Below are 28000 nucleotides of genomic sequence, written 5' to 3'. Positions count from 1 at the left end.
GGCCCGGCACATTCAAACGTTGCGGGAGGAGGGCGCGAGCCGCGGTCGGGGCGCGCGGAGGCGAAGCGGAGGGTGAGCGGGGCGGCCGAGGGGGAGGGTCAGGGTTTCCTGTCGGAGCGGGGATGGGTGTCCCTGGGGCCGCCCGCGGGGAACGGGCCGTTTCTGGAGGAGCGGCGGCCGATCCCGGCGCGGCCCGGGGGCTGAGGGAGCGCGCTCCGAAAGCTGTAACTGTGAAGTGTAGCGCTAAAGAAAACTTCCGTTGGAGCAGCGCTTAGCCTGACGCTTCCTCGCCGCTGGAGATCCCTTTCTTCCCGATCGTTAGCTTTTTCTGCCTGCTGACGATACGATTCTGGAAGAATCGAAATGCGGATGACTTCTTGGCATTTAACGGCAGTTTGGTAGCAGTTGACAGGTGTGCAGAGGGTGGTGATGGCAGATCTGTAACAGTGTGTTCCTGTGGAGACTGGACGGGTACGGCTTCCCGCTCTGTGGGAGAAGTGTGGTTTCGTTGTTTGTTTGTTTCTTCTTTTTTCTTTAAAGATGAGTAATGTGAAAAAGACGATAACCATACCACTTTTCTTTCATCCCTTGGGTTAGTTGTCTTGTGCTTTTGCCATGTGAGAACGGAATAGAGTGCTCTAAAATAAGATCTTGTATCAAATATATTTATTAACTTATTTTGTTACTACATTTCATGTTGTGCATCAGAATCCTGGTAGAACCCACTTCATTTGCAATGTTCTGCTGTTAATGGTGCTGTTCTGTTGGTGTCTGTCAAACACCACAGATGCGAGCAGTTCTGAGTGATGGAGGCATGACCTCATGTTCCCTTTGCTTAGGAATCCTTGGGAATCTCCTGAATTGATGTCTGCTCATCTTTGTTACTAAGTGATCCCTCTGGTATTTGCACTGATTGCTGCTTCTTTCTGATGCTTCTGAAGCAAATGGTAGAACTCCATAAATGGAGTCAAATAGCTAGTCACTCAAATATAGATTAGCATTTAAGTACTGGATGTAAAATAGAGGATGCTGATTGTTACTGATATCTGGGAACGTACATTTACTGCAGTATATGCAAGGAGCTGCCAGTGCCCTGAAGTATGACTCAAATCTGTCATAAATATCATAAAATTCTTGCTTTATCTTTCCAGGTTCTGTGAGAAGAAGCAACGAAGTATAATATTTTAGGAAGCAGTTGTATTTGCTATAGTCCTAATGTTAAGTTGTTTGAAGACAAAATGCCTGTTTACACAGTTTCTATAAGGAAGACCTATAAGGCACGACGTAGTACTGCTTCTCAGAAGATAGCTTCACAAAATGCCTCAGCCAGCAGCGAAATGTTGGGGCAGCAACTGGCATCACAGGTGTCAGGAAAAGACCAGGACAGTCTTCTGTCATGTTCCCAGAATAAGTCTGAGGAAGTAAATAGGACCTATGTGATTTCGGCCTGTAAAAATGTGGATGACACATCACTTACACTGAAACCTCAGGACAGATTAACGCTCCAGAGGAGAACTAGGACAAGCAAAAATCTGGCATTAAGTAGCGAACAATCTGATAAAAATATACCCCAGGGTACAGAGAATAAGCAAATGGAGAAAAAGCTCACCCTGCAGAGGCGTGTGAAGAGTGGCTCTGTAGAAAAGAGTACAATTAATGGGAATACCGTGTCTGGAACAGAAAATAGTGTCTTTGATGCTGAAGGAAAATACAAGATTGCGTTTCAACGTGGTATTAGTAATAATGATACCCATTATATTAAATCAAGTTGTAAGTTAGCTGAAGGTCAACAAGTTACGAAGTTGAGTTATAAGTCCAATAGCAAAGATTTGTTTGGCAATATTGAAAACGATGGCAGTTTGCACTCAAAATGTAGGATGAGCGCTGCTGTTGCAAAACTTGAAAAAGTGCCTATATCAGAACAAATAGCTACCTCAGAATATGTTAATCAGATATCAGGAGAGCAGCTGAATGAACAAGGTGATTTAAGAAGAATAGCTGGAAAGACAAGGTTACAACAGTTAAAGCATAACAGCTTAGAAAGACCAAGGACGCCAACAAAAGCTTGGACAGAAGAATTTAAGCTTACACCAAAGAACAGCACTTTTCAGATTAAGTCATCTCTATCTGCTTCAAGTAAACAAACAGCTAATCTTCCAACTGTGTCAGAGAAGAAAACAAGCTCTCCTCCTGTGGGTATAAGTGCAAAAGCAGATGAGAATGCTGAAACCCTAGCTGAAAGCAACAGCACTGTGAGAGATATTTTTAAAGTAGAAAACAGCAAAGTCGTTGTAGCTGTGCGTGTGCGGCCTTTCAGTAGCAGGTTTGTATCATAGTCTTGTCTCTGCTGCCCAATACCTTCTATATTTTTTTTCTGGTTTCAGCGGGGACAGAATTGATTGTCTTCCCAGGGCCTGATATGAGGCTATGTTTTGGCTCTATGAGTAAACCAGTGTTGATAACACAAATATTTTATCAGTTGCTAAAACACAGAGCCAAAGGCATTTCAGTTTCTCAGCTTCTGGTACTGTCCTGCCAGCAAGGGGCTGATGGTCACGAGGAGATGGGAGGGGACTGAACCAGGGCTTAAGCTGGCCAAAGGGATAAGGGATATTCCATATCACTTGGTGTCATGTGAAAAAACTAAGGGGGGTTGGCTGTTTGGGCAGCTGCTGCTGGGGACTAGCTGGGCACTGGTTGGTGAGTGGTGAGCAATTGTTGTCCATCGCTTGGTTTTTAAATCCATATTACGTTACTATCACAACCCATGAGTTCTACTTCATTGCTTTTTTTTGTTGTTTTGTTTTGCTTTTTTATCATCTTCCCCAATCCTGCTAGGAGGGGAGAGCTGTGAAAAGCTGCTCAGCACCAGCTGAGCTGCCTGTTGGGTTAAACAACAACAGCAGTGTACATTGGTTTCTGTCTTTTTTTTTTTTTTTTTTTTCCATAGGCTCAATAATGTTTAATACATAGCAAAATTAGCAAATATTTCTACATCAAGGTAAAGGTTTTAAGAGGAGAATTTGTTTTATTGCAGCTTGGAGCTGTTCTTTAAATAGTCGTTATTTTGAGCTTGAATGCTTTTCATTTTTTTTAACTGATGATTGCCCGTTTTTTTTTTATTTTCCAGAAGAAATTAACTGAAGAAACTAATGTAAGGAATGTAGCTTACACTTGTTCATCTTTGTATTTATTCTTGTTCTTCCATTCAGAGAGAAAAACGAGAACTTGCTCCCTGTAGTATCTATGAGTGGATCAGAGACAGCTGTACGAAATCCAAGCACAAACCAACTGTACAGCTTCAGTTATGACTTCTCTTTTTGGTCTTTTGACAAGTGTCATCCTAACTTTGCAAGCCAAGAAATGATTTATAAAACTTTGGCGTTGCCGCTACTGGAAAGAGCTTTTGAGGGATACAACACTTGTCTTTTTGCTTATGGGCAGACTGGTTCTGGAAAATCATACACGTAAGCTCCGAAATACAATTCTTACAATCTTGTAGCTACTTACTATTCAACGTGAAGTATGAAAAGAGATTGTGCTATAGATTTATTAGCTATTAAGTTGTATTAAATATTGTTATACATTTTAAAAGAATAAAACAGAGAGACATTAATACTTACTGGGACAAAGCTACCTGTACAACTTGCTTTTATGTATCTGATGTTGACTGCAACCAACCAAACAAAAAAACCAACTTTACACACAATCCCAGACAAACAGTATTTTGGGGTTTGATACCCAAGCCTATGTACCTTGTGTGTATTTTTCTCTAGAATGCCTAAAAAGCTTTTTCTTTACAACCACACATCTATTAAAACCATTTCTATGATCTTTATAAGTGGGAACTTAAAATGCACTTGTAGTATTTATTTACTTTGGCCTAAAAGAAGATATGCTCAGTACTATTGTTGTTATCCTATTTGTAGTATTCTTTTTCTTTTCCTGTGCTTTCAGATAAAAAGAAATCACTTACCTTCAACCCTTTCTGTATTTTTAGCAAGGCTGATATATATATATATATATATATATATATATATATATATCGTTTATATATATATATATATAAAATAACGTGTTCTCAGGTCATATCTATGCAACCGTATTCTCACAACTGTGTTGTGTAGCTCTCTGACCTTAGTCTCTGAACTGTAATTGAATCAATACAGTATGCTGGTTTTCTGCTGTGGCAGAGTTGAACAGGAAGCAACTAGGATAGAGAAAAGGGCTTGAGTTACACACTGATGGGATGCAGAGAGTGGTATACATATGTGTAGATATCAAACATAAATAGATAAAATTCTTGCTTATAGTACTTCTTATAGTACTTGTTCATAGTCCTTTTTCATTTGTTCTAGAATTTCTCTTTGAGTTTTCTCAAGGGGGTGAATCAAGAAAATCATGACAGGCCTCAGATAAAATCTCGTCCACCCCCCTGCTCAAACAATTGCCAACTTAAATCAAGTTTATTTCATAACTAGTTACTTCTAGTACTTAAAGAAGCATATGACATTTTAACTCCAGGTGTACAAATAATATTAAAATTAGCTATAAGGAGTTAGAAAATGAAACTAGCATTTTTTAATAACTATAGCATGATGGGCTTTGATGAAGACAGAGGGATAATTCCAAGACTTTGTGAAGATCTTTTCACTCGGATAGCACAGATGGACCAGCAACAGGTAGGATGATTATGCAGCTCAGCTTATGCAGAACTGTGAGTAGAGTGGTTCAGTATCTTTAACTGTTTCATTCTTTTGCTTTATACCCTCATGTTTATCTGCTTATTGATGTCTACATTTTATTGCTGATACAAATCTCTTTCTGCTAGTATCTCTGATTAGGAGATTTCTCTGAATAGTCCAAATCAACATTTGTTTTCCTTCTTTAGTGACAATGCTGTTTAAAAAAATGTAACATAGAATAAAATTCAAAGCATATGAACTCATCTTTTAGTGCTGTCACACAACAATGTGAAATCTGCTTGAAGAGTTTTCCAGTTCTGATTTTCTACTTCAGTGTTCCTGATGAAATTACTTAAATGAAAGTTCAGTTATCCCCACCTGAATTGTTAAGATTCTTAAAAATTTCATTATAAATGTTTCCTTTTCTGTTTTGAGAATAGACCTTTATTTGTGCATAACTCTATATGAGAGAGAAGGCCTTGTAATAGAAGGTGAGATTCTTTATTGAGATCACAATTTCTTTTGATTGGAATTCCTATCCAAATGAAATGTTGTTAAGTGGGTTAGTAAACAGTTGTGACCATTTCCATAGTGCCTTAAAGAAGGATTACGTTCTGTTCCTCTCAAATTTAATTGGTATAGCAATGGTAAACTTAGCAAATCATAATGAACAGCAGAATCTCATCATCTGTGTTAGTTTTCAAGGGAGAAAGAATGTTTGAAAAAGTGTCTTGGACAAGATGAATATATCTTTTTATTGTTGTTGTTATTAGGTCTTGTATCACCTTGAAATGAGCTATTTTGAAGTTTACAATGAGAAAATTCATGATCTCCTTGTCTTTAATGCTGAAAGCAGACAGAAGAAACAGCCAGTAAGTTGCCCTCAGAAACAAGTATATACGCAATGTCAAAACAGTGGCTTTTTCTGTAAATGTCATAATGTATAATGGTTGAGTGATTCTTAATTATCTAAGTAATTCAGATTGCTAATAAGATTCAAGGTAAACAAAATGTTGCTTGTAGGACTTTAAACAGTGGCAAGGCATATAAATGGTTTTTGTGTGTATGTATGTGTGTATATATATGAATATATACAGAGAACAGCTTTTAAACCATTCAAAACATCTTTTGATCCAGCTCTCTCCTTAGTTCTTGATCCTATTGTCATGCCCATTCACTTTGGAAAATATTTGTTTATTGTTTGTCTTCTGAGGTACCTGTTCACCACTGATCTTCAGTGGACAGTAGTATATTAATGGGAAAAAAAAATACATATTTGCAAAAGGAGAATTCCTATCTACTTACTTTCCTTTGTGTGTTTATGTTGCTCAGCTACAGAAAAATACTATCATGTAAAAGCTTAGGAAAAATGACTAACTTCATTCCAATATTTTGCCCTGGGTAATGTACTGCTTAGAGCTCCAGGGCTGGCAGGAAGTTCCTTTGTTTTGTTTGTTGTTGCTGTTGTTTGGTTTTACTTTTGTTTTATTTCTTAAACTGGAATGGGGGTGGTATGGGGGGTATTCAGTAATCCAAGTAACTAGTTAAGGATTGTTAATTAAAACTAGCTTAGCTCATTTTTAATATCTGTGCTAGAATATGTAAAACTATAAGCTAAAGAAATTGTTGTGAATTAAGAGATGAAGAGAAGAAATTCATCACTCTAGATTTATTAAAAAACTGAAGTAAACAACATCAACAAAAAAATCCTCCTGCTAAAAAAAACCGTCCTACTTTCTGTGCTTGGCAGTGTTGAAGAGTGCAATGTCCAATTCTTGTTTGTAAACCTGGAGTTTTAGTTTGAGAGAGAAGATAAAGTATATTTGACTTGCTGTTGAAATAAGTCATTTATCCAAAACTACAGACTAATGTCAATCAGGTAGAAGTAAAGAATACCCGGTATGGTTTACAGCAGGTGTACATTCAGCTGAGTTTTGTCTGTGGTTTTGAGTCAAACTGTTTAAGTTGAAAACATATATTGTGGCATCAATGGGTGGTGTTTTTTTAATATAAATCTTTTATTTAATATCATAGTTATTTTATAGTTTTATCCAAATATTCTTGTAGATAGCTCTGTAAGCAATAGTCTAGAGCGATTGCTGTGATTTCTTATGCAGGTAGAAACACTCAGCTTTTGGTATTATCCTGAAAATATTGTTCTAGATGATGATAATCAACAAAATCGAGCATGAGATTTTGTGTTAGACGTGTACAGAAACTGCCACTTATTTCTAAGATAATTCTATTCTAAGTAATGCACACTTAATATGTTGTTGCTTTTTTTTTTTTTCCTCTTTCCAGCTTCGTGTAAGAGAGCATCCAGTGTTAGGACCATATGTGGAAGACCTAACAGTGTAAGTCTTAACTACTCTCAGGAAGTGTTTTCTACGTTAGGAAGTGCTGCTTTACTGTGTGAGTGACAGCACTGGCACTTTGCCCTGATAGGTGTGGAGTCTCACTCCTTGGCAATCTTCTAAAGCTGTTTAGATGTGCAGCTTCTTCTTTGAGGCCTCCTTGAGCAGGAAGTTGGGCCAGATGATCTCCAGAAGTCCCCTCCAACCTTAAGCAATTTGTGATTTAGTAGATGTACAGCATAGACCTGGCGTACTGTGTTATTATCTTGAGATTCTAAGTTTTTGTGCTCACCACGGAATTAGACAATATCTTAATTTCACCCAGTCTAGCGTGGCTTGCTGTATTTCCATTGGCTATAATACAATTAGAATTACTTTACAATGCTTAGAAACAATGGAAGTCTCAGGACAACTGGAACTTTTTTGATATATTGGTATTTTCTCTTTAACTTAGGAAGTATTTAAAGATGCACACAGCAAGTAAAATTGTTGAAAGAGAAGTCTGAATCTTATTTTTTCCCCTCCTTTCACTTTAGGAATGTTGTCAGTTCTTACTCAGATATCCAGGTAAGAGTTGTTCAGCTATATTTCTACTTACTTATTCATTTGTTGCTGAAAACAAAATTCCATGGAAGGGAAGAAAAAGGTTTGCAGATTGCTCAGCACTCTATGACATTTCAGCAGATGTAAAAGTACAGCAAGCACTAGTCCTGTGCGTTGGAGCTGAGCAGACACATACAAGCAAGTATCACACTCTTAATATGATTAAGTTGTGATTGCACCCGTATGGATTCACCTGTGGTAATAATTTGATTTGCAAATATTTTAAACTGCAGTTAATTACCCAGAGTGCACCAAAAAGTTGGTTTTTTTTTTTCTCTTACAGAGTTGGCTTGAACTGGGAAATAAGCAGAGAGCAACAGCTGCTACAGTAATGAATGACAAAAGTTCTAGATCTCATTCTGTCTTCACTCTTGTTATGACTCAAACCAAGGTATTGCTGGGTGTTTTATTTTGAATTATCTGTTCAACTCACATGGTAGAAAATTGTTTTGTGTGCTGCCTAGAAAACTGGGCAAGTTATACATGAATGAGGTGGATGCATTTTAACATGGGTTTCTACATAGCTTGTTGTGCTTTTTTTTTTAACATACTTTGAGTATGTTCTGTTATCTCTGTGCTGTATATATTTATAGAAATAATATAAATATACCAAGACTGGCAGATCTAGGAGTGGTTGTAAGTAGTTCAGGATACCTGTGTCATCCTTTCATCTCTGGGATACAGGCACTACAAATTCCTGTTTGATTTACAGGTATTTAAGAGACAAAACCTGACTTAGTGAGATAATTCTGAAAAGAAATAAAATAAGTGGAGCTCCTAAGAAGTCTAGTGACTGGCAGTTTTCTCCATTTACAAATAACTTGGATGTGGCTTTTTGTTCTTTATTTCTCTGCCCAATTACTTGAGCCCTGTTATCCTTCAACTCACTCTTCACAACGCTAGATTTTCTTCTGTCTATCAGGATTAGTCCTAAAATTTTTCCCCTGGTTGTTTAGATGATAGAGGCAGCAGTCAAGCATGAGCACTGAGCTGTAGTTTTAAATGTCCATTTTTGTGCAGTTCTTGCTTATGCAATTATGCACATGTAAACTCTTGATGCTATGATTGTGTGGACTTAATCTCCTTCATGGGATGTACATGAAAGTATTCTGTCAAAAAGTAAATAGTAATGTTAATGTTTTTTGGTTTATTTATTTGTTATAAAGTGATAAGCTTGGTAGATTTCTGCTTGTCCTCAGATATTTTATATTGAGTTTAATGCAGAGTTCTCCAATTTTTCCAGGTAAAGTTTGTGGATGAAGAGCAACGTGATCACAGGCTTACCAGCCATGTAAATCTAATTGATTTAGCTGGCAGTGAATGCTGCTCTACTGCTCAGACCACTGGAGAAAGGCTGAAGGTAAATCACAACTTATATCTGTGGGGAGGAAAAAGATTTTCTTCACAGAGTGCCTCTAACCTTTAACTCTGAAATATCCTCCTCTACCAATGCTTTTGGACAAGAGTTGTCATAAAAGGACATGTAGCCCTTATGCTTATAAGTTTTTGTATAGTATTTTGCCAATGAGGGCCAGCAGCCTTAAAATGTATTTTGACTGTGCTGTATGGCAGGCCAGATCTTGCCTGGGACAGCACTCCCTTTGCTGTGCAGGCCTAATGATCCTCTGAAAGGCGTAAGAATGAACTGCATGCATGAGCAGCTGACTTGCAAATGAGTGAATCACATGTTATACAGTTGGGACTTTACCATTTTTGGAATTTAAATAAATAGAGTTCCTATTAAGAGACAAGTTGTCAACCTGCCTATGTTAGGTTAATAGTTCGTAGGACTGTTAAAGACCGGGGTTTCTTATTTCCAAGAGAAGATGGAGAGTACTTTTGCATCTCGTTTTTTAATCAGTGGTGACATTTGATATGGTACATCTACAGTATGCGTTAAATAAGCATGAGTAAATCAACAGTATCACACAAGCAAATATAATTGTAGATTTTTTATTTTTGCTTTGTGTAGGAGGGTGTGAGTATTAATAAATCACTGTTAACCCTTGGAAAAGTCATTTCTGCACTCTCCAAGCTGTCACGAAATGGGAAGAAAACTTTCATTCCTTATCGGGAATCTGTCCTTACTTGGTATGTATGCTCCAGGGTTTTTTTTGTGGCAGTAAAAGGTTTTCTTGGGTTGTGAATTCTCCTTCCAGAAGCCATTCTTTTGTTTTACCTCTGTGCAGAAGTAGATTGATAGGAGGAGCTGGGTAGGTACAATTATTCGATCTCTGATTTGGGGCTTAGTACACTTATTGTCTCTTTTCCTCCATATATGTTACAAAAGATGTTACTACATCTGTCTGGCTGCATCCTCACTTTGGTGCCGTTCCTAGTCCATCTTACCACTGGAGTAATACTATATCTCTTTTGCACTTTGTATGGTCTGTTTTTTAATTACTCGCTTGTTATATTGTCGTGCATCAAAACTTTAAGTTTTGTAATGCTGCTTCTGTTAATTGTGACAGGATTGCTATGAAGTGTTTTATGTGATTTGAACTGAGGCATGTGCTTCAGTGGCATAGCAAAAATGTTATTCCCCCATAATGGTGCTATTTCCAAAGTAATGTTCTGGTGAAGACAAAACTTTGAACGTGTGGCTTGCTCTTAGAGCAATTGATATGTTTCTGCACCCAGAGCAAGTTTCCTTTCTGCTTAGACATCTGAAACTTGCTTACCAAAATGACTACAGGGAGAAATAAACTAGCCTTCTGAATCAAGTAAAGAGCAATATGACATTTGTATTCTAAGTTAGCTGACAATCATTCTCAAAGTAGCAAGATACAGGTATTTTGTATGATGTACTTCTAATTTCCTATCAAATAAAGGTTATTAAAGGAAAGTCTTGGTGGAAATTCACAAACTGCTATGATTGCCACAATAAGTCCAGCTGCCAGCAGTACAGAAGAAACACTCAGCACTCTTCGCTATGCAAAACAAGCATGTTCAATTATCAACATGGCTAAAGTAAATGAAGATGTGAATGCCAAGTTAATCAGAGGTGAGGTTGACATCTGCAGTCTTTAAGACCTTTATTCATTTCTGTCTGTTAAATTTACTGCTCCTTGAGAGACATTAATACTAACAATTGTGCTGACTGACCACTGATTTCTTTACTCTTCAAATGTTTACTGATCAATTTTGTTTAGAAAGTCAAGCACTATCATCTTTGAGGAAGCTTTTGAGTTTCATGAACTCTTTTAAAATTGGGATACTTTTATAAATAGCAGTTTGGTGTGCCCCCAAAGTAACACTCACCTTTGAGCATTGGTTGTGTTCAGTTTTTCTTAATTACATGCTATTCAACTGCTCTGTAATTTTAAAAATAATTTTTCTTCTGCTTTTTTGTGTATAAACCCTTAACTAGGCTACTAGGATATATTTTTCTTCTTAACGTTATGCTGCTTTGTGAGTTGCGGATGGTTTTCTCGTGTAGTTGTTTTAATTTTTGTTATACTGAAGATAAGAAAATATCTTTAGCTACAATTGAGAACCTGGAATAGGGAAAGATGTTTTGCTTATCTTTAATAAGATATCAGGATGAATATTCTAGTATTGTTCTGAAATGTCTAAACCCTATCATATCCATAATTCTTAGTGTGTTATTTGGTTTTGGTTTGTCTAATATAGAGCTGAGAGCTGAAATTGAAAAACTGAAGGCAGCTCAGAAGAGTGCTCAGAACAGGGATCCTGAAAAATACAGACATTATTTGCAAGAAATAACATCTCTGAGGATAAAATTGCACCAGCAGGAAAGGGACATGACAGAAATGCAAAGGTAAGGTAGTCAATAATGTGTGTTTAAATAGCAAATAGTAAAATTTATATACTTCAAATTTGTTCTTAAGACAGTGTTACATTTTCCTTTAATATGTTAAGGGCTTGGAAAGCGAAACTTGAGCAAGCAGAAAAAAGAAAACTAGAAGATATAAAAGAATTGCAGGTATGTTTTTTTTCTTTAACTTTCTCCTTCACTTTACATAGCAAATAATACAGAAAAGATGACATCAGCAATCCTTGCAGAAGAATTAGAATACTTTGAAGGCTTGTTTTCCTCAATGCTGCTTTTTTTTAACAGAATGATATAGATATTGGGATACATAAAATAATCTTTTTTGCTGACATCTTTGATCTAGAAAGCAGGAATTGCATTCAAAATGGACAATCGTTTACCAAACCTTGTCAATCTGAATGAAGATCCCCAGCTTTCTGAAGTGCTGCTGTATATGATTAAAGAAGGAGAAACTACAGTTGGAAGGTATACAGCAGATTCAAAACATGATATCCAGCTTTCTGGCGTGCTAATTGCTGATGATCACTGGTATGTAGTATTCTTTGAAGTTTTTTTCTCTTTTATTATTTATGCCAGAGCAGGAAGTACTTTTGATCTTGGCTTTGCTTTTGGAGTTCCTGTTCCTTGTGGCAGTAGCAAAATATGGCTTTCTAACTACAGAAGATAATTTTTCCAGTGTTCACTGTTTAAGGAAGCTGGCTTCTATTTCTCCTTAGAAAGGCATTAACCTAAGCAGTTCAATTTTGTTGTACGTTTTATTAAAGTATTGAAATCTGTTCATGTAAAAATCTTGCACAAGGTCCTGATCAAATGATTCTGAGTATGATAATCCTTTCCCATTCAACTTAATGCTGAGTGAAATGCCTTTACAATTCTCACTATGTAATGTTTATGTAAAGTTGTAACTAAACAATACAATCTGCATCCAGAAAAAGGAAAATAGGACACTATATATAAAGGTATTGATTTTTAGTCTATTAAGAAACATCGCTTGCAATTAACATAAGCTACTGATGTAACAAATGTTTGTTGTTTTCAGTGTTATAAAAAATACTACTGGCCAAGTGAGTATAATTCCACTGAGAGAAGCCAAGACATATGTAAATGGGAACTGCATTGTAAACCCAACAGTTCTGCATCATGTGAGTAGCTGACTTCATAACAGAGGAATGTTTGCATCTGTGGATTTTGTAGCTGTATTCCTATTCCAATTTCAGAGTACAGTTTTTCTTAGACAGCTCTGATACAATTAAATTCTTCTCAATTTCAACTCCTATCGTCTGTTTCAAGCCCATAAATCTAAAAGTTATGGAATAATACTTTTCTCCTCCCCTGTAGGGTGATCGAGTGATCCTTGGTGGAGATCATTACTTCAGATTTAATCATCCAGTAGAGGTTCAAAAAATTAAAGGGCTGTCTTGTGGAACTACACTTTTGCATGATGGTCCGAAAGACTTCGAATTTGCAAAGAATGAACTGCTTATTGCACAGAGAGCACAGTACGTACTCCATTCATTTTCTTTTACTAAAAGTCACAGTTGTTAGCTACTCTAACTACTCTTGAGTGGTTTGAAGTGATAAGAAACTTAATATCACTTATTTTGGTATATTTGAAAACTGGAAAATGTAATGTTTATTATGAACTCATTTTGTAATGGGAATGCAACTTCTAGATGTGTCTGAAGTGAATGTTTACTTTTAAGAGGTGATACCACAGTCTCGTCCACTTGCCGAGAATGCTGGCCACTGCTGTAGAAAAGGTTAAACTACAGAGATCCCCAAAGTAGTTTATCTCTTCAGTTGCACTGTATCCCCAAATATATAACATCAGAAACCTACTTGTGAGATTTCAGAGAGGCTGAAAAACAAATATTCTACAAAAATGAGATCGATGTTACAACTTGGGTCATCTGTGATGGTGGAGAATTTGAGAAAAGGCCATGTTATTCTTTGTTGCTTCTTTCTTGGGAGTTATTAAACTGCAAGTTGCATTGACTTAAAATATACTTTTCTGCATCTTAATATGATTGTGTGAGTTTCTGTTATGGTTCTTAATTTTGTGAAAGAGATGTAATGAAGGAAAACTGGAAGTTAAGTAAATGTAAAATACTTTTCCCTTTCCACCTGTGTCTGTTTTCTCTATGAAATGAAAAATACCTAAGTAAAATATAGAAGTTGTAAAATACATCTTCACTGTTAACATTGGAGACTATTTAGCATTATTCCTTATGTCACAATAGAAGTGGGTAAGATTGACCTCTATGCAGCCTATAAGAGATTAAAGACAGCATTCTAAATGTGTACTTGCAGGCTTGAATCAGAAATTGAAGAGGCACGACTCAAAGCCAAGGAAGAAATGATGAAAAGTGTCCAAATCGCAAAAGAAATGGTTCAGCAAGAGCTGACATCACAGAAAGAAGCTTATGAAAGCAAAATAAAGTCACTGGAAGCAGAGGTGGTAAGTTGCCACTGCATTTTTATAGAAAACAATAAAACAGAGTAAATCAGAAGGTAGTAAAACAGAAACATTAGTATGTCAGGATGTATTTGTTGTGTGTTATATTGTGGTTTCTTTTTTTTTTTTTTTCCTCTTCCTGTCTTGCATACCATTATGGTATCTTAAGGTGTGCTGACCTTGTTCTTCATTTAAAAAATAAATACAAAAATGAAGTCACAATTATTAACTCAAGAAGTTAAGTAGGTATTCTCTTCAGAATTATCCTAGGAATTTTGCTATATATAATTATAATTTTTTATACATTATAATTATACATTTATCCATTATAATTATAATATGTATAATTAGTTATGAAATAAAATAATAATCCTCTGTAAATTTGATGGAAGTGTAACTTGTATGTGAACTAATACCACAATAAAATTTTATTCTGTATGTCTCCTAAGTTGCTGTATTATTCTAGTATGTGTTGTGCCCTCCATAGGGGCTACTTGTTCTCAATGTATTGAAGTGAAAATAAATCTTAATATCTGCTTAGGGAGTGGATCAGAAATACTATAGCAGTGACATACCTCTTTCTGTCTGTCCTTGATTCTGTTAGAGAGAAGAATCTCATAAGAAGGAAGTGCAAGAACTGAACAATCAAAAGGCTGCAAGTAAAATACAGGAATTAGAGAAGGCAAAGCAAAATCTTGAGCTAGAACTACAATTCAATAAGAAGCGCTTGGAAATGGAGACCCTAGCTACTAAGCAGGTACTTATAAAACGAAAGAGCAAGGTCTCTTAAGAATAAATGTAGTATTGGTCCTTTTTTCTTTATACTGGTGTTCATGTATCTGCAACAACTACTATTTCATTGCTTGTTTTTTATGCTGCTTCTCTTTCATTTCTGTATTTCTTTTAAATGTTTCAGTATCTAACCAAAACAAGAAACCTGCCAAAAATGGACGATGAAGGGTTTCATACTGATGGCAGATGTGGAAGATGCATTTGATTCTGTTGTAGAAGTCCTTAAAATGACAACGGGAAGACTAAGAATAATCATAAGTAAGCGCTGTTGAGTTTCATACCATGTTTTTTTTCTCTCTTCCTCAGGCTTTGGAAGATCATACTATTCATCATGCGAAAATACTTAAGGCTCTAGAAGATGAGAAACAGAAGATTGCTGAAGAAATTCAAACCCTTCAGAAGAATCGTGCAAGTGGGAATAAAACTGTGAATAGTAAGTATGTACTTAATGTTGCAGGAGCAGTGATTTCTCTTTTGCACAGTTGACTTGGATTTAATGAGTGTGAATCCAGAAGTTATTTTTGTCCTCTAATGCATTTCTAACAAACATGAAAAATAAGAGTCTTATGGCTGCTACCATCCTTCACTTTTTGGAAACAATGGATCTGAGACAGTGCTAAAAACTCAATTTTAACTCATTCAGGGTGGTTTGGTGGGTTCCCAGCTAGTCTATATTTACCCCAATTACTTAAAATTTCTTTCTCAGTCTGGCTGAGCAAGTTAGGAGTTAATCTACTGGAGAAACTGGAGTAACAATTGCTTCTGTTTAGTCTCCTGTATCAGATTAGCTTAATCTATAATATCTAATGTTAAATTGTTATTCTTTATATACCCTTCTCTTAGTTGACATTTCTTTTGGTTTTTTCCAAGTGTCATCTATCTGGGAAGTTCTTTTTTTTTTTTTTTTTTTTCCCCTTCTTACTGAGAAAATGCAGACCAGCTAAACGGCTAAATTCCATGCAAGGTGCCGTGTGTGCTCTTGTTTTGTGTTTTAAACCTGTAAGTTGTTGCATTGTACTACTTGGTCATTATGTATGTTATTAAGCATTTTATTCTTTATTAGCTCCTCTTAGCTGGAATTCTTTGAAGTTATCTGTGATGATCAAAGAGGCCAACACCATTAGTAGTGAATTAGGGAAAAACACTATTTTTAACAGGTAAGTGTCTGAGTGAGCTGGTTATAAGTATATGTGGTGGGGATTCTAGAAGTGCAATCAGCTATTGTTCTTTGAACAGATTTCTGAACATGACAGATCACTTTTTCCACCTAGCTCTAGAGGAATGTGTAACTTAGTTGTGTTACTTTTAAATCAAGTTACATTTACATTAGGCAGTTCATTTTGGGTTAAGCATGCTTTGGGGATGAATGATGCCTATGTCCATTGTCTTTCAGCTCTCATATCAGAGAGGTCCGAAGGCACGTTAAATACATTACTTATTTTGATGAAACTTCTGATCTTGGAGATGTTTTTTCAATGGAAATGATTCTAATTTTGGACAAAACTGAACCAGGATATATGTGTCAGCCACTATGATGTAACCCTATAAACTTAACACAATGGAGGTAGATTGAAGTGAAAACCTGAGGACGTGCGTGCACTGCATATTGAGCACTTGAGACCAATTGTTTCTATATAATGGCCAGATGTCCTTTGCAGGAGTGCAGATACACAAAGTGCAAGAGAATCTCTGCAGTAAACATGGCTACTATAGTAGAGATGAGTGGGTGTTTCACTGTGGCTTTCAGATGTTTCTGGCAATAGGAGTTTATAGCACATATTTGGTTTTGAGTTTCTTGAGACCTAGGAATTAGTATGGGGTTATGACTGCAAGGTTTTTTTCTCTTTTAAATTTTTTAAATATAAATGTATTTAAAATGGAAACTAATGTTTGTATTTTGTGAGAAACATGGTGTCCTAGACTATTAGTGGGCTTGTAATCAAATGTTTGGTCCCTATATGATCTACCTTACAAGTACTTCGTATTTACTTTCTTCTTTTTTCCTCAAATTCTCAGGCATGAGAAAACCGATGATAAAACAGGATCAGTGTCTTCTGTTCAAGTACAGGTTCGTAACATCAAACTGCGCATAGCAACTTTCTGGAGCCTGGAGAAATTTGAATGCAAACTAGCAGCTATGAAAGAACTCTATGAGGTCAGTAAGAACTTAGGCAAATACACTAACTAATGAGCAGTAACATTTTGTTGAAGATATTTCAATAATCATAGTAATCATATAAGGAGAGTCTTGGGTTTGTGGGTTTTTTTTTTTTTGCTATGTGATCTTAAAAAACAAACACACAAAAACACCCTCAACATATACATTTGTGTGTGTGTATATAATATATATCTTACTTGTTATATACGTATGTTTGGTTTTTGATATATTGTATCAGAAATTAAAATCTTTCCCTGTCTTGATCAAAAGGGAAAGAAAAAATAACAAAGTAAAACCAGAAAAAAATGAAAGAGAAAACATTCCTTTACAATGAGTTCTGTGAGATGCAAAAATTTCCAGTGCTATAACTATATTGTGTTTATTATTAAAACCTGTTTGAATGTTGACAGTAGCAGAAATTCTATGTCAAATGCAAAAATATGGCTAAAACCATTACAAATTTATTTATTTTTATATCTGCTTTTGTGTGAATTACATACACAAAATTTTAATAGATGTTGTCATATGGAAAGAGCTGTGAAGATTTTTACTTGGTATTCCTGTATCCTATATCTTAAGCTGCTGAATAGCAGAGTGTCTTCACTAAACGTCTCTTGTTTCATTTTGCGTCTTAAAAACTTGCATCTCAACCTAGATGCCAGTTAGTTATTTTTTAAACTGTATGTTTCCTAACAAAAAGGAAAACATTAAGGGGGATTGGATTCAATCTCTGGAGGTTCCTTCCAGCCCCCACAGTTCTGTGGTTCTGTGATTAAATCTACTGCTGTACAGCAGAACATGATGTCTTCATCCTGGTACTGTATGCTTTATTATCTCTCAGTTTCTACTTAACCTTTCTTCTTCTCTGTTTCCTTTATTTCCCAGAGTAATGATAGCAATAAAGCTGCTGATGTATTTTATGACCCTGCTGATGAGTGGGAGCCTGACCTTTCAGATGCCTCAGTTTCTTCTCTTTCTGGAAGAAGGTGATCATTTGAAATTCCTTCACCCCCCTTTAATACAAATCAGAAGTTACTTTGCATAATTATACCTCTGAGCCACTCAATCTTTTGTTTATATTTTTTGGCTTAGATTATAATAATGACAAGCCTACAAATTAAATGAAAAATTAAATTAAAACCAAATTAATGTAGAAGGAAACATACGTGAGGAATGGGGGAAGTTAATACTAAGTGTGTAATCTTACTGCATTTTACTGTGTTCCCTTGTGAAATGTGTTTTAATGTGCAGTGTTGTCAATGTAATAATAAGAATTGCATTCCCACTAAAGCAGTTGGGCAGATTAAACAGTAGTATTTCTAAGGTTGTGCAAAGCAGTGGATGAGTAATCGGTGCCAGCAGGCTTTGTGAGTAACAGTTGACAATCAGCTGATGATAAAGCCATTCTTAATTGTCTTCTGAGAGCTATCTCCAGAAATTGACCAATTTACTTCTAGCATAGGATTTTTCATTAACCTGCGGAGAACCTGATATAAGGTACAATGCTTATTCAATTAGTAGCATAAGCAGTCTTGAATAGGCACTTAAATTTTTGTTACCATCCTTACTTTTCCTATACACCATGTTAGTGAGAACATCTATTTGTTCATAATCTTATTTTTCCAAAATGGACAAGAAATAAGGGGAAGGATGCTCCCCCAGACCCAAGAGTGCATTCGACCAAAACATGTGTGAGGTTTTGTGAACCAAATATCTAGGTGTTGGTATGGAGCAAAATATATTGTTCAGGTTTTCTTCATGGCTCCTTAATACAACAGCAATATTTTTTAATAATAAATTGCAGCTGGTCTGAAAGTTTTGCGTTTGAAGTTTCAGTCTTGTAACAGTGTTTGTGATTCTAGAATTGCACAAATTGTTGCTTGTAATATAAATGCTAACTGATGCTTCCTTACAGCTTTGCTAGTGAGTTGCAGCTGATTATTGTTATTTTGCTGTGAAGCAGGTCACTTCAACTGATGGTGAAAGGGTGATTGTTCCAAGTAAACAAGTCTGAAAAGAACACAATGAATAAACAGTTTCTTTTTAGTCTAAATATAAAATAATGTTGGAACACTCTGCATTGTCTGAAGCTTCTGGATAGTATTCTAATGTTGTAGGTGTGTATTCTTGAACCTTAGAAGTGTACTTGTTCTCATTCTGCCTCTCCTAGAAACAACTGAACAAGAAAAGCTATTGGAAGAGAGAAACAGGTTTCCTTGCTGCATTGTCAGCAGCTGACTTGTGTCAGTCATGGATACTGGTGAATGAAATTGAATTCCATGTGTTGATCTAAGATTTGGTGTTTCTTATGTGTAGTGCAAGGGAGCAAAAAGGACAGGCTATTTCAGGTTCTGTGTTAACAAGTTCTATGAATTGAAAGTGTGTGTATATGTAAATACATACATTTACATATGTAAATACATACACTCACAGTTGCCTGGTGGACGTTCATTGATCCTTCAATGAGCACTAGGAGAGAGATTCTTTAAGTTTTTAATATACTGACACTCTCATCCTTTCCAGAAGTAGGAGTTTCATGAAGAACAAGAGAATTTCTGGATGTTTGTCTGGTATAAAATTGCAGCCAATCCAGAACACGCAAGCATCCTATATATCAGGTACTTACTGTATGGCAGATCACTGTTCACTTTAGTATTTCCAAGTTCTCAGTATACTCAGTATAATGCATGAACTTGCAATGATCATGGGGGACAAAATGGAAAGTGTCCCGACTGTAACGTATTCACGCTCAGAATGTTAATCTGGTAAGTGGATCTTTTTCTTTGTTTCTATAGTTATGCTTTCTTAGGATAAAAGCTTCTAACCACCACTTGAAACTGTTTTTTTGGTTGGCTTTTTTTTTTTTTTTAATGAGTTATACTTGCAACATTACTGTGCTTAATTGGCAGTTTATGGGAGAATGATGATAGTTCAAGAAACAAACTGCCAGTGGCCGAATGCTGGTACAGTTGTTTGGAGAATGTGCTTGAATTTTTGCTATTCATTTAGCTGCTAAGTTTTGCCCTGGCTCTTTGTCAGGTTTTATAAGTATTGTTTTTTTTCCCCAGATGTTTCAGTCTTCCAAATGTGGTTATGTAGTTATTTTAGGTTGGCTTATTTTCTTCATTTTCTGTCCATGTTTTCCATTGCTGAAGAAGTTGGATTTATGTTCAAGAATTTCACTATGGAATTTGTACTAACTAATCCTAGAAATTGTGCAGAATTGCGTATACACATTTTTTTTCAACTTGCTATCTCTGGCAGTTAAACATTTCTGAAGAAACAATGCAAAATGGTCATATAGATTTTCTGTCTGCTTATTTCTGTGAAGAGTTTCATGCCTACATATTTTACTTTTATACCATACAGGTGCACAGAATAAATCCAGCATATGCCCAAACTTTTTTGATTCCCTTCTTCCTGGAATTTGCAAAGAATCTATAAGTTCAGCTTTAGATTTACTGGAACAGAATCACGAAGGAGGAAAGAGCATTGCAGATCATCTCCTGATTAATTTATTTACAATTTCTTCAGGAGTTTCTGCCATTTCTAAAGCCTACGAGCTGCAAGATGAAGACTGTCAAAAAAATTGTAAGTCTGGCTTTCATAACCATTAAGATAAATGTCATCAGTGAATTGCCTTTCACAAGTGTAACCATATGTTAGGTGATGAGAAGAATAAACATTCTTAATTTGTTGAGAAGACATTCTGAAGATCTATTTCTTTTGTAGTAACCTATCTTGACCTTGATGCTCAGTCCTACGGCATCAAAATTACCTCTGCTTTTGACCAGCTTGTGGTACTGATCAAGACTTGGCTTAACGATGTGCAGAAATGCATTGGATCTATGAAGATAAATGAAGAAATAAAACAGGAAGTAAAGAACTTGGGAGGTTATTTACAGTTACTGTTGCAGGTAAAGTGTGCATTTTGGACAAAGAGAATGTGGCTCAGCTGCTGTAATGAGAAATCCTGTATGTTAAAGTAATATTAACTACACATGCTAAAAACAGCCAAATGTCTAACTGTCACTGCTGTGCTTTTCATCATGTTGCAGCATTACAAGCCGCCTGAAGGCTAATTCTATCAAAAGTGTTTAGTATAATATTATCATTTCTCTTTAAGGTTATGAGGTATTGGCTTCTATCTGTGGTAGAGAAACAGGTGCAAGTGGGAAGATATAAAGCTGAAAATGCAATGAGCTATTTGGCGTTACAGACTTGTACTACACAAAGTGTGTGCTCTTTGAACACACATACTTTCTAGTTTCAATGAACGGCATGCTTTTATTTCTAAGGGATGTTCTTCAGATATATCCTCAATGGTAACAGAAGCACAGAGCAAAGTCAACGAAGCAGTAAAACAGACAATGAAATGCATAGGACACCTGGCTGTGTTCACAAGAACTGATATTTCCTTTTTTGAAGAGAACACTATTTCTACAATCAGTCTACAGGTGAAAAAGTTTAATAGAAATAATGACTTTCTAGATAAGTATGAAAAATACTTGAGCACGAAAGCTTGTCCCACATAATATCTTTTTGAGGAGTTCTTGTATTCTTTACTCTTATATGTATCTTAAAACATAGGACTTAAATATGAAGTAATTTTAGTGTTGACATTCACAGTTGTTTCGAGTAGTTGTGGTTGTAAGTCTGATGGTTATATCAAACAATTTAAGAAATGGAATTAATTTTTGAGTTTTATGAAGATGAGTATATACTCGTAGCATTGGAAGAGAAAAAACAGAATTCAAAACTACCAAATATCTCCAAATCACACAATCAAGAAGCCCCAAACTTTTAAGTATGTACATCTTTCATATACAAATGTATATGAATATGAAAGTATGCTATAATTTCAGGATTGCATCTGCACTGAGATCATACAAGTAGGCATATTTCAACAAGTTAAATATTTTTATCAGTAGTCTCTGTTGATAACATACTGAATTTTCAGAAATCTGAATAAAATTAAAAGGAGCCTCTGTTCAAGAATCACACTTGGCCAAATAGGCCAGCAAATAAAACAAAACAAGTGTATTTTTAGTCCATTATGGAAAGTCCATTTCATTTCCAAGGTATAATGGAAATGCTAAGTGATTTAGCTGAGTGATAAGGCAGGGCCATCCCAGGGGAGCTCAGGTGCACACAAGGGGTGGACTGGAAGGAGTCGGCCCCTTCCCAGACAGCATTTGAGGGTTGGCAGTGGAGGCCAGGGTATCTTGCTGGAGATCCCTTCATATCTGAGGCCTTCCGAGGGTAAGCAGATTTCCCCTTAGTTTCTGCACCCAATGGCTGTTTAATTTGAGGAAGTACTCACTTGCTGCAGCCAGGAACTTTGCTACCCTGCTGTCATTGCTGCATTTTCCTTTGTGTTACAGTGTTACGCATGGCCATATGAGTTCTTTTAATCATGTTTTGACCCTTTGCTTTACAAGGACTTTGTACGTGCTGTTTATGATGGAGTAGGCTCAGGGCTGGTGTTGCTTACAGATACTGTACAAGAAAAAGCAAGAATGATGCAGAAAGAACTAGTGAAACAGTATCCACAAAATGAGGTGAGAGAATACTAAAATTAGAGATGACTGGTGTGTTTTCAGAGATGCTTTGTCATATTGCTTTATTCTTCTGTAGTTCTTTTTGGAAAGTTCATGTGGAATAAATTTACAGTAAGTAGCAGAAATAAGAGATAAGAGAGATAGAAGTCTTGCAGAAATTTTTTTCATGTTTCTAGCAAAAGGAGTTGTACAGACTGCTTTTCAAATAACACTATTAACTTGCAGCAGGCTATTTTTTACTGGCAGGAGTCCTATGTATACTTCATGGTTGAGTAATATTTTAGAGAGAACACAAGAGTATGAGCTAAAATCTTACCCCGCTGCTTAAAATGGCAGTGGCATAATAATTACAGGAGAACTTTTCTGAAATAAACACTTAAGTTTGCTCATTTGGTTCTCCTATATTAAGGATTTAAATGAAATTTTGCAGATATGTTAACTGGTGGCGACCAACATAAAGGATTTAATTTTTAAAAATTTCATTTTATGTTGCAAAAAACATTGCTTTTGCTTTTGAATATTATCCTTGTTAGTATGCTCATTGTTCTGCTTCTAAAATATTGTACTTCTCCTGTGTCTTAACTCAAATGTATTATGTAATGTTCCTTTGTAGATTCAAAGTCAAATTAAGGATAATGCCGTGGCTTTAGCCAGATTCCTTGAAAGTAATGTCTCTCATTGCAGAAAGGTAAGTAAAATATTTCACCAGATTTGTGCTTTGAAATTGGTTTTTAAACTAAAAAGGTGCATTTAACAAAAAAAAAAATAATAATTGAGATAACCTTTCATATACTTACAGTTGCACTACACCACTTCCTCCCTTAAGGGCATTCCTGTGTTTGGAACTGCATTTCCACTTAAAAGTGCTTGATTTAAATTTTATTTACTGTTTCTAGGGTTATTTATATATTCTTCTGTCTTTGCTCGTTAATGGCCTGAAGTTCATTAATTTTAGTAAAGCTGGGTAACTACTGCAATAATTAATTGCTGCAGTTGCTGGTTATTTGAATTAAAAGCTAGGACAGATAACTTAATCTACCTTCCAAGAACCAAGCCTTTCTTGGGATTTTAGTTACCTTGTTTGTTTGTTTTCCCTCCTGCCAAGAATAGGCAATTCTTCCCAGAGCTCTTCCAGTAGCCTAACATGCCTTTTATTTAGTGTTTAAATGGTCTACTTTGGTGTGACTAAATGTGGAACAGTGTGTTAACTGTTAAGGATTGTTGTCATGTATTTAGGTCTCTTTAAATTACTGTTTGTTAATACAGAAAGGAATACAATCTCACTTACCCGAAGAGGAGTGGCTGTATCAGGAAATAAAGAGAAGCACCAACATCGCTGCGAAATATTTGGAACTGGAGCGGTGTCTATCTGAAGTGCATCAGATTGTTTCTTCTACCTTACAAGGTATTTACCTGAGTTATTACCTACCTAGTTAATAACTTGTAAACTAAAGGTGATCTGTATACAAGGGGAGAGGGAAGGCTGCTTGATCTCTTTTTGTGGAATACTACCTTTGATTCTGTTTTTATTTCTCATAGGGTCGTTCAGAAACACGAGCCTGCTCAGGAGCTTTGCAGGAGAGATTTCTATCATAGCTGGATATTTTAACAATTATTTCAGTTTACTTGCATTGTCTTCTGCTTCTGCAAACAATCCTTTCCAGAGAACAACAATGCCATTTATGAACTTAGATGAATTGGACTCTCTTGTTGATTCACTTATTTTGAGTTTTGAACTTGAACAAGGACAGCTAAAACCGAGATCTCATGTTGCTTGTAATGAAACTACTGAGACTGAAGGAAAACGAGTTGAAACAAGTGAAGCAGAACTTTCTTGGAAACAGAAGGGAGTTCCAAAACACACATATAAACTCCAGTCACCACCTGCACTTTCGGGGGAGCTCTCACCTGATAGGGTGATAGAGTGGGTATAAAATACTGCTATCAAGAATTCAGGGAAATATTTTTTCTTTCCATGAAGTGAAGGTAGCATATTACTGAATGCTAATACATACTGCTAGTACTGGTTAGTAAATGGTGTGAAAATAATAACTTTATTGTATGATACTAAGTACCTAGAATTTCCCAAGGGAAAAAAAAGAAATTTAAGACATAGAGTTTAAAATATAGCTTTTTGTGTTAACAAAAAATGGAATTTTCTATTAAATGAGCTTATAAGAAATAATTAAATACAAAAGTTTGGGGGGAAAAAAAAAGGCAATGAACAACCAAAGAAAACAACACTGAAATAGAACTTGATATGATGTGAAGTAAGATACTAAAAACTGTTGGGGAAAAAACAGGGAACAATATAAACACGTTACGACATTGCATTTTTTCATTTTATGCCTTCAACTTAGGTGCCTTAAGTTAGGAGTAAGGGCAGTTAGGAATAAGGTAGATGATACGGGTATCTATTTTTTTGTTTTCTTAATATTGTTGCTTCTCTGTATTATGACCCAGCAGGGCTACGGCAACTGGAAGGTGTTTTTTATGCCTTTCACTGCTTGAAATACCAACTACATTTAAAAAGCAGGCAAAAAACAAAAAAAACAAAAACTTTTGTGTTTCTTTATATAGGGGGAAGATATATAAAATAGAATTGTCAAGTATTTTACAAATCCTTATTTTTAGTTGTTTTGTAGTCTATTGAAAAATCTGGTCTTAAAGTAGCAGTGATAATGGTCTTCAACTCTGAAGCAAGTTCATGTTGTGTTGCTAGAAGTTAGCTTTGCTCAGTTCACTTTGAGTACTATTCATAGTGAACCAAAGCATAGCGTTTAGTAAATAAAATGCAAGTCATCCTGTGAGGCTGTGGAGTGTTGCACTGAGTTGCACAACCTACAAGTAAAACTAGAGCTGAAGTATTATGGGCACAAGACTAGTTGAGGTTCAAGTTTCACACATACGAAGTGAAAAACGAGGCAAAGATGGAAAGTATCTGACTAAATCCATGCACATTACTAATTGTCTTTCCCAAGTGTTCTGTAAATCTAAGTGACTCTGATGTATATGTATGTATATATGTATAACAGAATCCCACTGATAAATGCAGAAGGATTTCACCCACATCACTGATTTTTAGAACACTGTATTCTACTGCTTCCTCATCATGTTTGATTAGCTTACCATTCTGCCTCATTCCGAGGTATAATTTCTCTAGAAATGTATGTTGTATTATGGCCTGGATTTAACTATGCTGCTTTTTGAACTATTTTAAAGAATGTGGCTGTTTGTTATATATCAGTATTTCATGTTCCTTTATGGCTTTTACTAGGATGTGGTTTGTTAAAAGAATAGGGAACAGATTTACATCTTAGCCCTTCTTGCAGGTTATTTCCTACACTTCTACTTATAGAATGACAGGAGCATTAGAAACAATGGAGCTCTGCTAGGCTAAAAAATGGCATTCCTGATCAGCTACTTCCTTCTGCTTTTTCCCCATAGATATTCTTTAACCACTTAGTTTTGGTCTGCTTGTGCAAACTAACAGAAATGAAAGTGTTTTAGAATACTTATTTAACACTAGATTCCAGGAGACCTGGGCTTAGCACATCTTACAATAGTGCTAAGAAAATTAGGATCTGAAACATAAATATTTTCTTTTATATCAAAACTTGGAAGCCAGATATTCACACCTATCATCTTTGCTTGTGAGGGAAAGTGCACAGCATCTTGAGAATGTTGGCTTTGAGAACAGTTCAGGCTTTTAGAATTATTTTCTCTGAATGGGGTACAGTGAAGGGAGTCAATCATCCTTTTTCTCTGAAAATTAAATGGCTGTTATTTGGTATTTTTGCACTTTTCTGCTTTGGAGGGAAATGTAATCATGCTGAACTAGTAATGTATTATCTGAAGGCTAGTGTACCTTAATACTTTGTCCAAAAATGTGTTGCAGTGCTGCGCTACCATCAAAATTATTTAACGGTATTTATTGTATGTACTAATGTGTTCCTCAGTTGAGGTGCAGCATTGCTTAATCACTTTTTTACTTAAGGCCTTTATTAGACTTTTCAGGGGCTAACAAAGTATATTTAGTGATCCAGCTTTTGTACTTTTTCGAGTGAGGAGGAACTTGGTGTACGTGTACTTTTGGAAATGTGTAATTTTGTATTTGGCTGGAAGTTTTTAAGTACTGTAACTGATTTTTCTGAATTGTTTACCTCTGTGCTAATGCTGTAGAGAGTGAATCTAGATCATTTGTAACTTATCGTAATTTTTACAACCTTAAATGTAAATGCCTTTTTGGATTTCTTCTGTATAAAGTTGCTTTTGATACCTTCCTTTGTCATACTTGCTGGGAGCTTTTTGAAATACCAAAAGAAGTTAGCTTCTGTGGAACTGAAGTGAAACAAAAAAATTGACATCTTTATCTAAGTTGAACTCTCCCTTATGAGGATGCTTAACAGCACACCTTTAGAGGCCGATTAGTTGTGATCTGATCTGCATATATTAATGCTGTAGTACTCAGTCGTCTTCAATTTCTGCTTTTTTAGTGATGTCAAGGTTTTTTCAAATGTGTTACTGAGTAATGTTCCACCTGCCAGATGATGAATCATGCTTGCCTTTCTTGTGCTTAATGCTCAGAAAAAATCTTGGGTTTTTTAACAGTTCTTTGTATCAATAATAGAACTTATCAACTGCTCTTATTTTTAAAAGAGAAGGTCAAGTATATCACAACTCAGGGCTCAAACTGATTTTCAGTTTTTACTCTTGCTCAAGACAATGCAAGCAATTGGATTTCTGATAGTTTTAATGGGGATATCAGTGGGTTGATGGGCAACTTTAATCATATCAGGTTTTGCTTTTAACAATGAATGAAAATACTGTTAACAGCTTATACAGCTTGTCTTGCTATCTTTCATACTAACTAGACTTCTGTAGCAGAAAAGCTAATTCATGTTTTGAACCAGTGACTGAGTACCTGGTGGGAAGGCAGGCCAACCCGGGAGAGCTCAGGTGCATGCAGTGCCCCTGAGTGACTGGACCTCATTTAAGGGTTGGCAATAGAGATGAGGGTATCTCACTGGACTTCTCTGCATACCTGAAACTTTCCTAAGGTAAGCAGATGCTTTCCATTATTTCTGTGCCCATGGCTGTTTCATTTGAGCAAGCACTCACTTGCTGCAGCCAGGAACTTTGCTACTCTGCTGTCATTGCTGTACTTAACATCGCCTTACAGCTTCTTTAATCAGCTTCTGCAATTCATCTTGTTAATAGTACATTCGCACTGCTAGGTAATGTGTCAACACAATCTACTTTCTGAAAGTGTTCTCCTCACTGGGTGCCCTTGTTACAGTTATACGTCATTGAAGTACTTCACTCATACAATATATATGGTGGCTATACATTATCAGAATGAGAGCGTATTGCATTAATACATCATCAAGCTGAGCTGAAACTCCAGTAATCTATACATGCAATATACTATCAGAGTAAGCATCAGAATGAGGTATATTTGTAACTATAGGTTGATCAATCTATAAATTATGAAAGTCAAGGGATTGAGGGATTGTGATCGTGCCAGGCAGATTTTGGGATGAATTGTTATGGTTAGGAACACTTGTGCCTTTCTGAATAGTTAGAGATAGGTATA

General features: G+C 36.0%; 1 protein-coding gene across 3 annotated transcripts; it reads left to right on the top strand.

Moving 5' to 3' along the window:
* Nucleotides 1-26687, top strand: KIF14 (kinesin family member 14). Of its 3 annotated transcripts, none has more exons than XM_085231552.1 (30): nucleotides 1-72; nucleotides 1152-2323; nucleotides 3213-3467; nucleotides 4595-4682; nucleotides 5459-5557; nucleotides 6987-7039; nucleotides 7576-7606; nucleotides 7926-8033; nucleotides 8886-9002; nucleotides 9615-9733; nucleotides 10474-10646; nucleotides 11276-11423; nucleotides 11525-11588; nucleotides 11782-11966; nucleotides 12478-12580; nucleotides 12777-12937; nucleotides 13749-13896; nucleotides 14498-14650; nucleotides 14992-15118; nucleotides 15749-15842; nucleotides 16702-16840; nucleotides 17729-17829; nucleotides 19367-19461; nucleotides 20213-20434; nucleotides 20576-20760; nucleotides 21142-21300; nucleotides 22285-22404; nucleotides 23018-23092; nucleotides 23671-23809; nucleotides 23944-26687. In XM_085231552.1, the coding sequence occupies exons 2-30, from the start codon at nucleotides 1239-1241 to the stop codon at nucleotides 24336-24338; spliced, it is 4941 nt and encodes a 1646-aa protein (XP_085087678.1). In that variant the 5' UTR covers nucleotides 1-72; nucleotides 1152-1238; the 3' UTR covers nucleotides 24339-26687. The 3 variants fall into 3 exon arrangements, with proteins under 3 accessions (XP_085087678.1, XP_019474060.1, XP_003208691.1); XM_019618515.3 differs by lacking the exon at nucleotides 1-72 and adding an exon at nucleotides 117-412; XM_003208643.5 differs by lacking the exon at nucleotides 1-72 and adding an exon at nucleotides 117-471.
* Nucleotides 26688-28000: the final 1313 nt, after the last annotated feature.

This window comes from Meleagris gallopavo, chromosome 10, assembly GCF_905368555.1.
Source record: "Meleagris gallopavo chromosome 10, MGAL_WU_HG_1.1, whole genome shotgun sequence".
Taxonomy (NCBI): Eukaryota; Metazoa; Chordata; class Aves; order Galliformes; family Phasianidae; genus Meleagris; species Meleagris gallopavo.
Note: the sequence above shows the minus strand (reverse complement) of the source record. Positions and strands in the feature narration are given on the sequence as shown.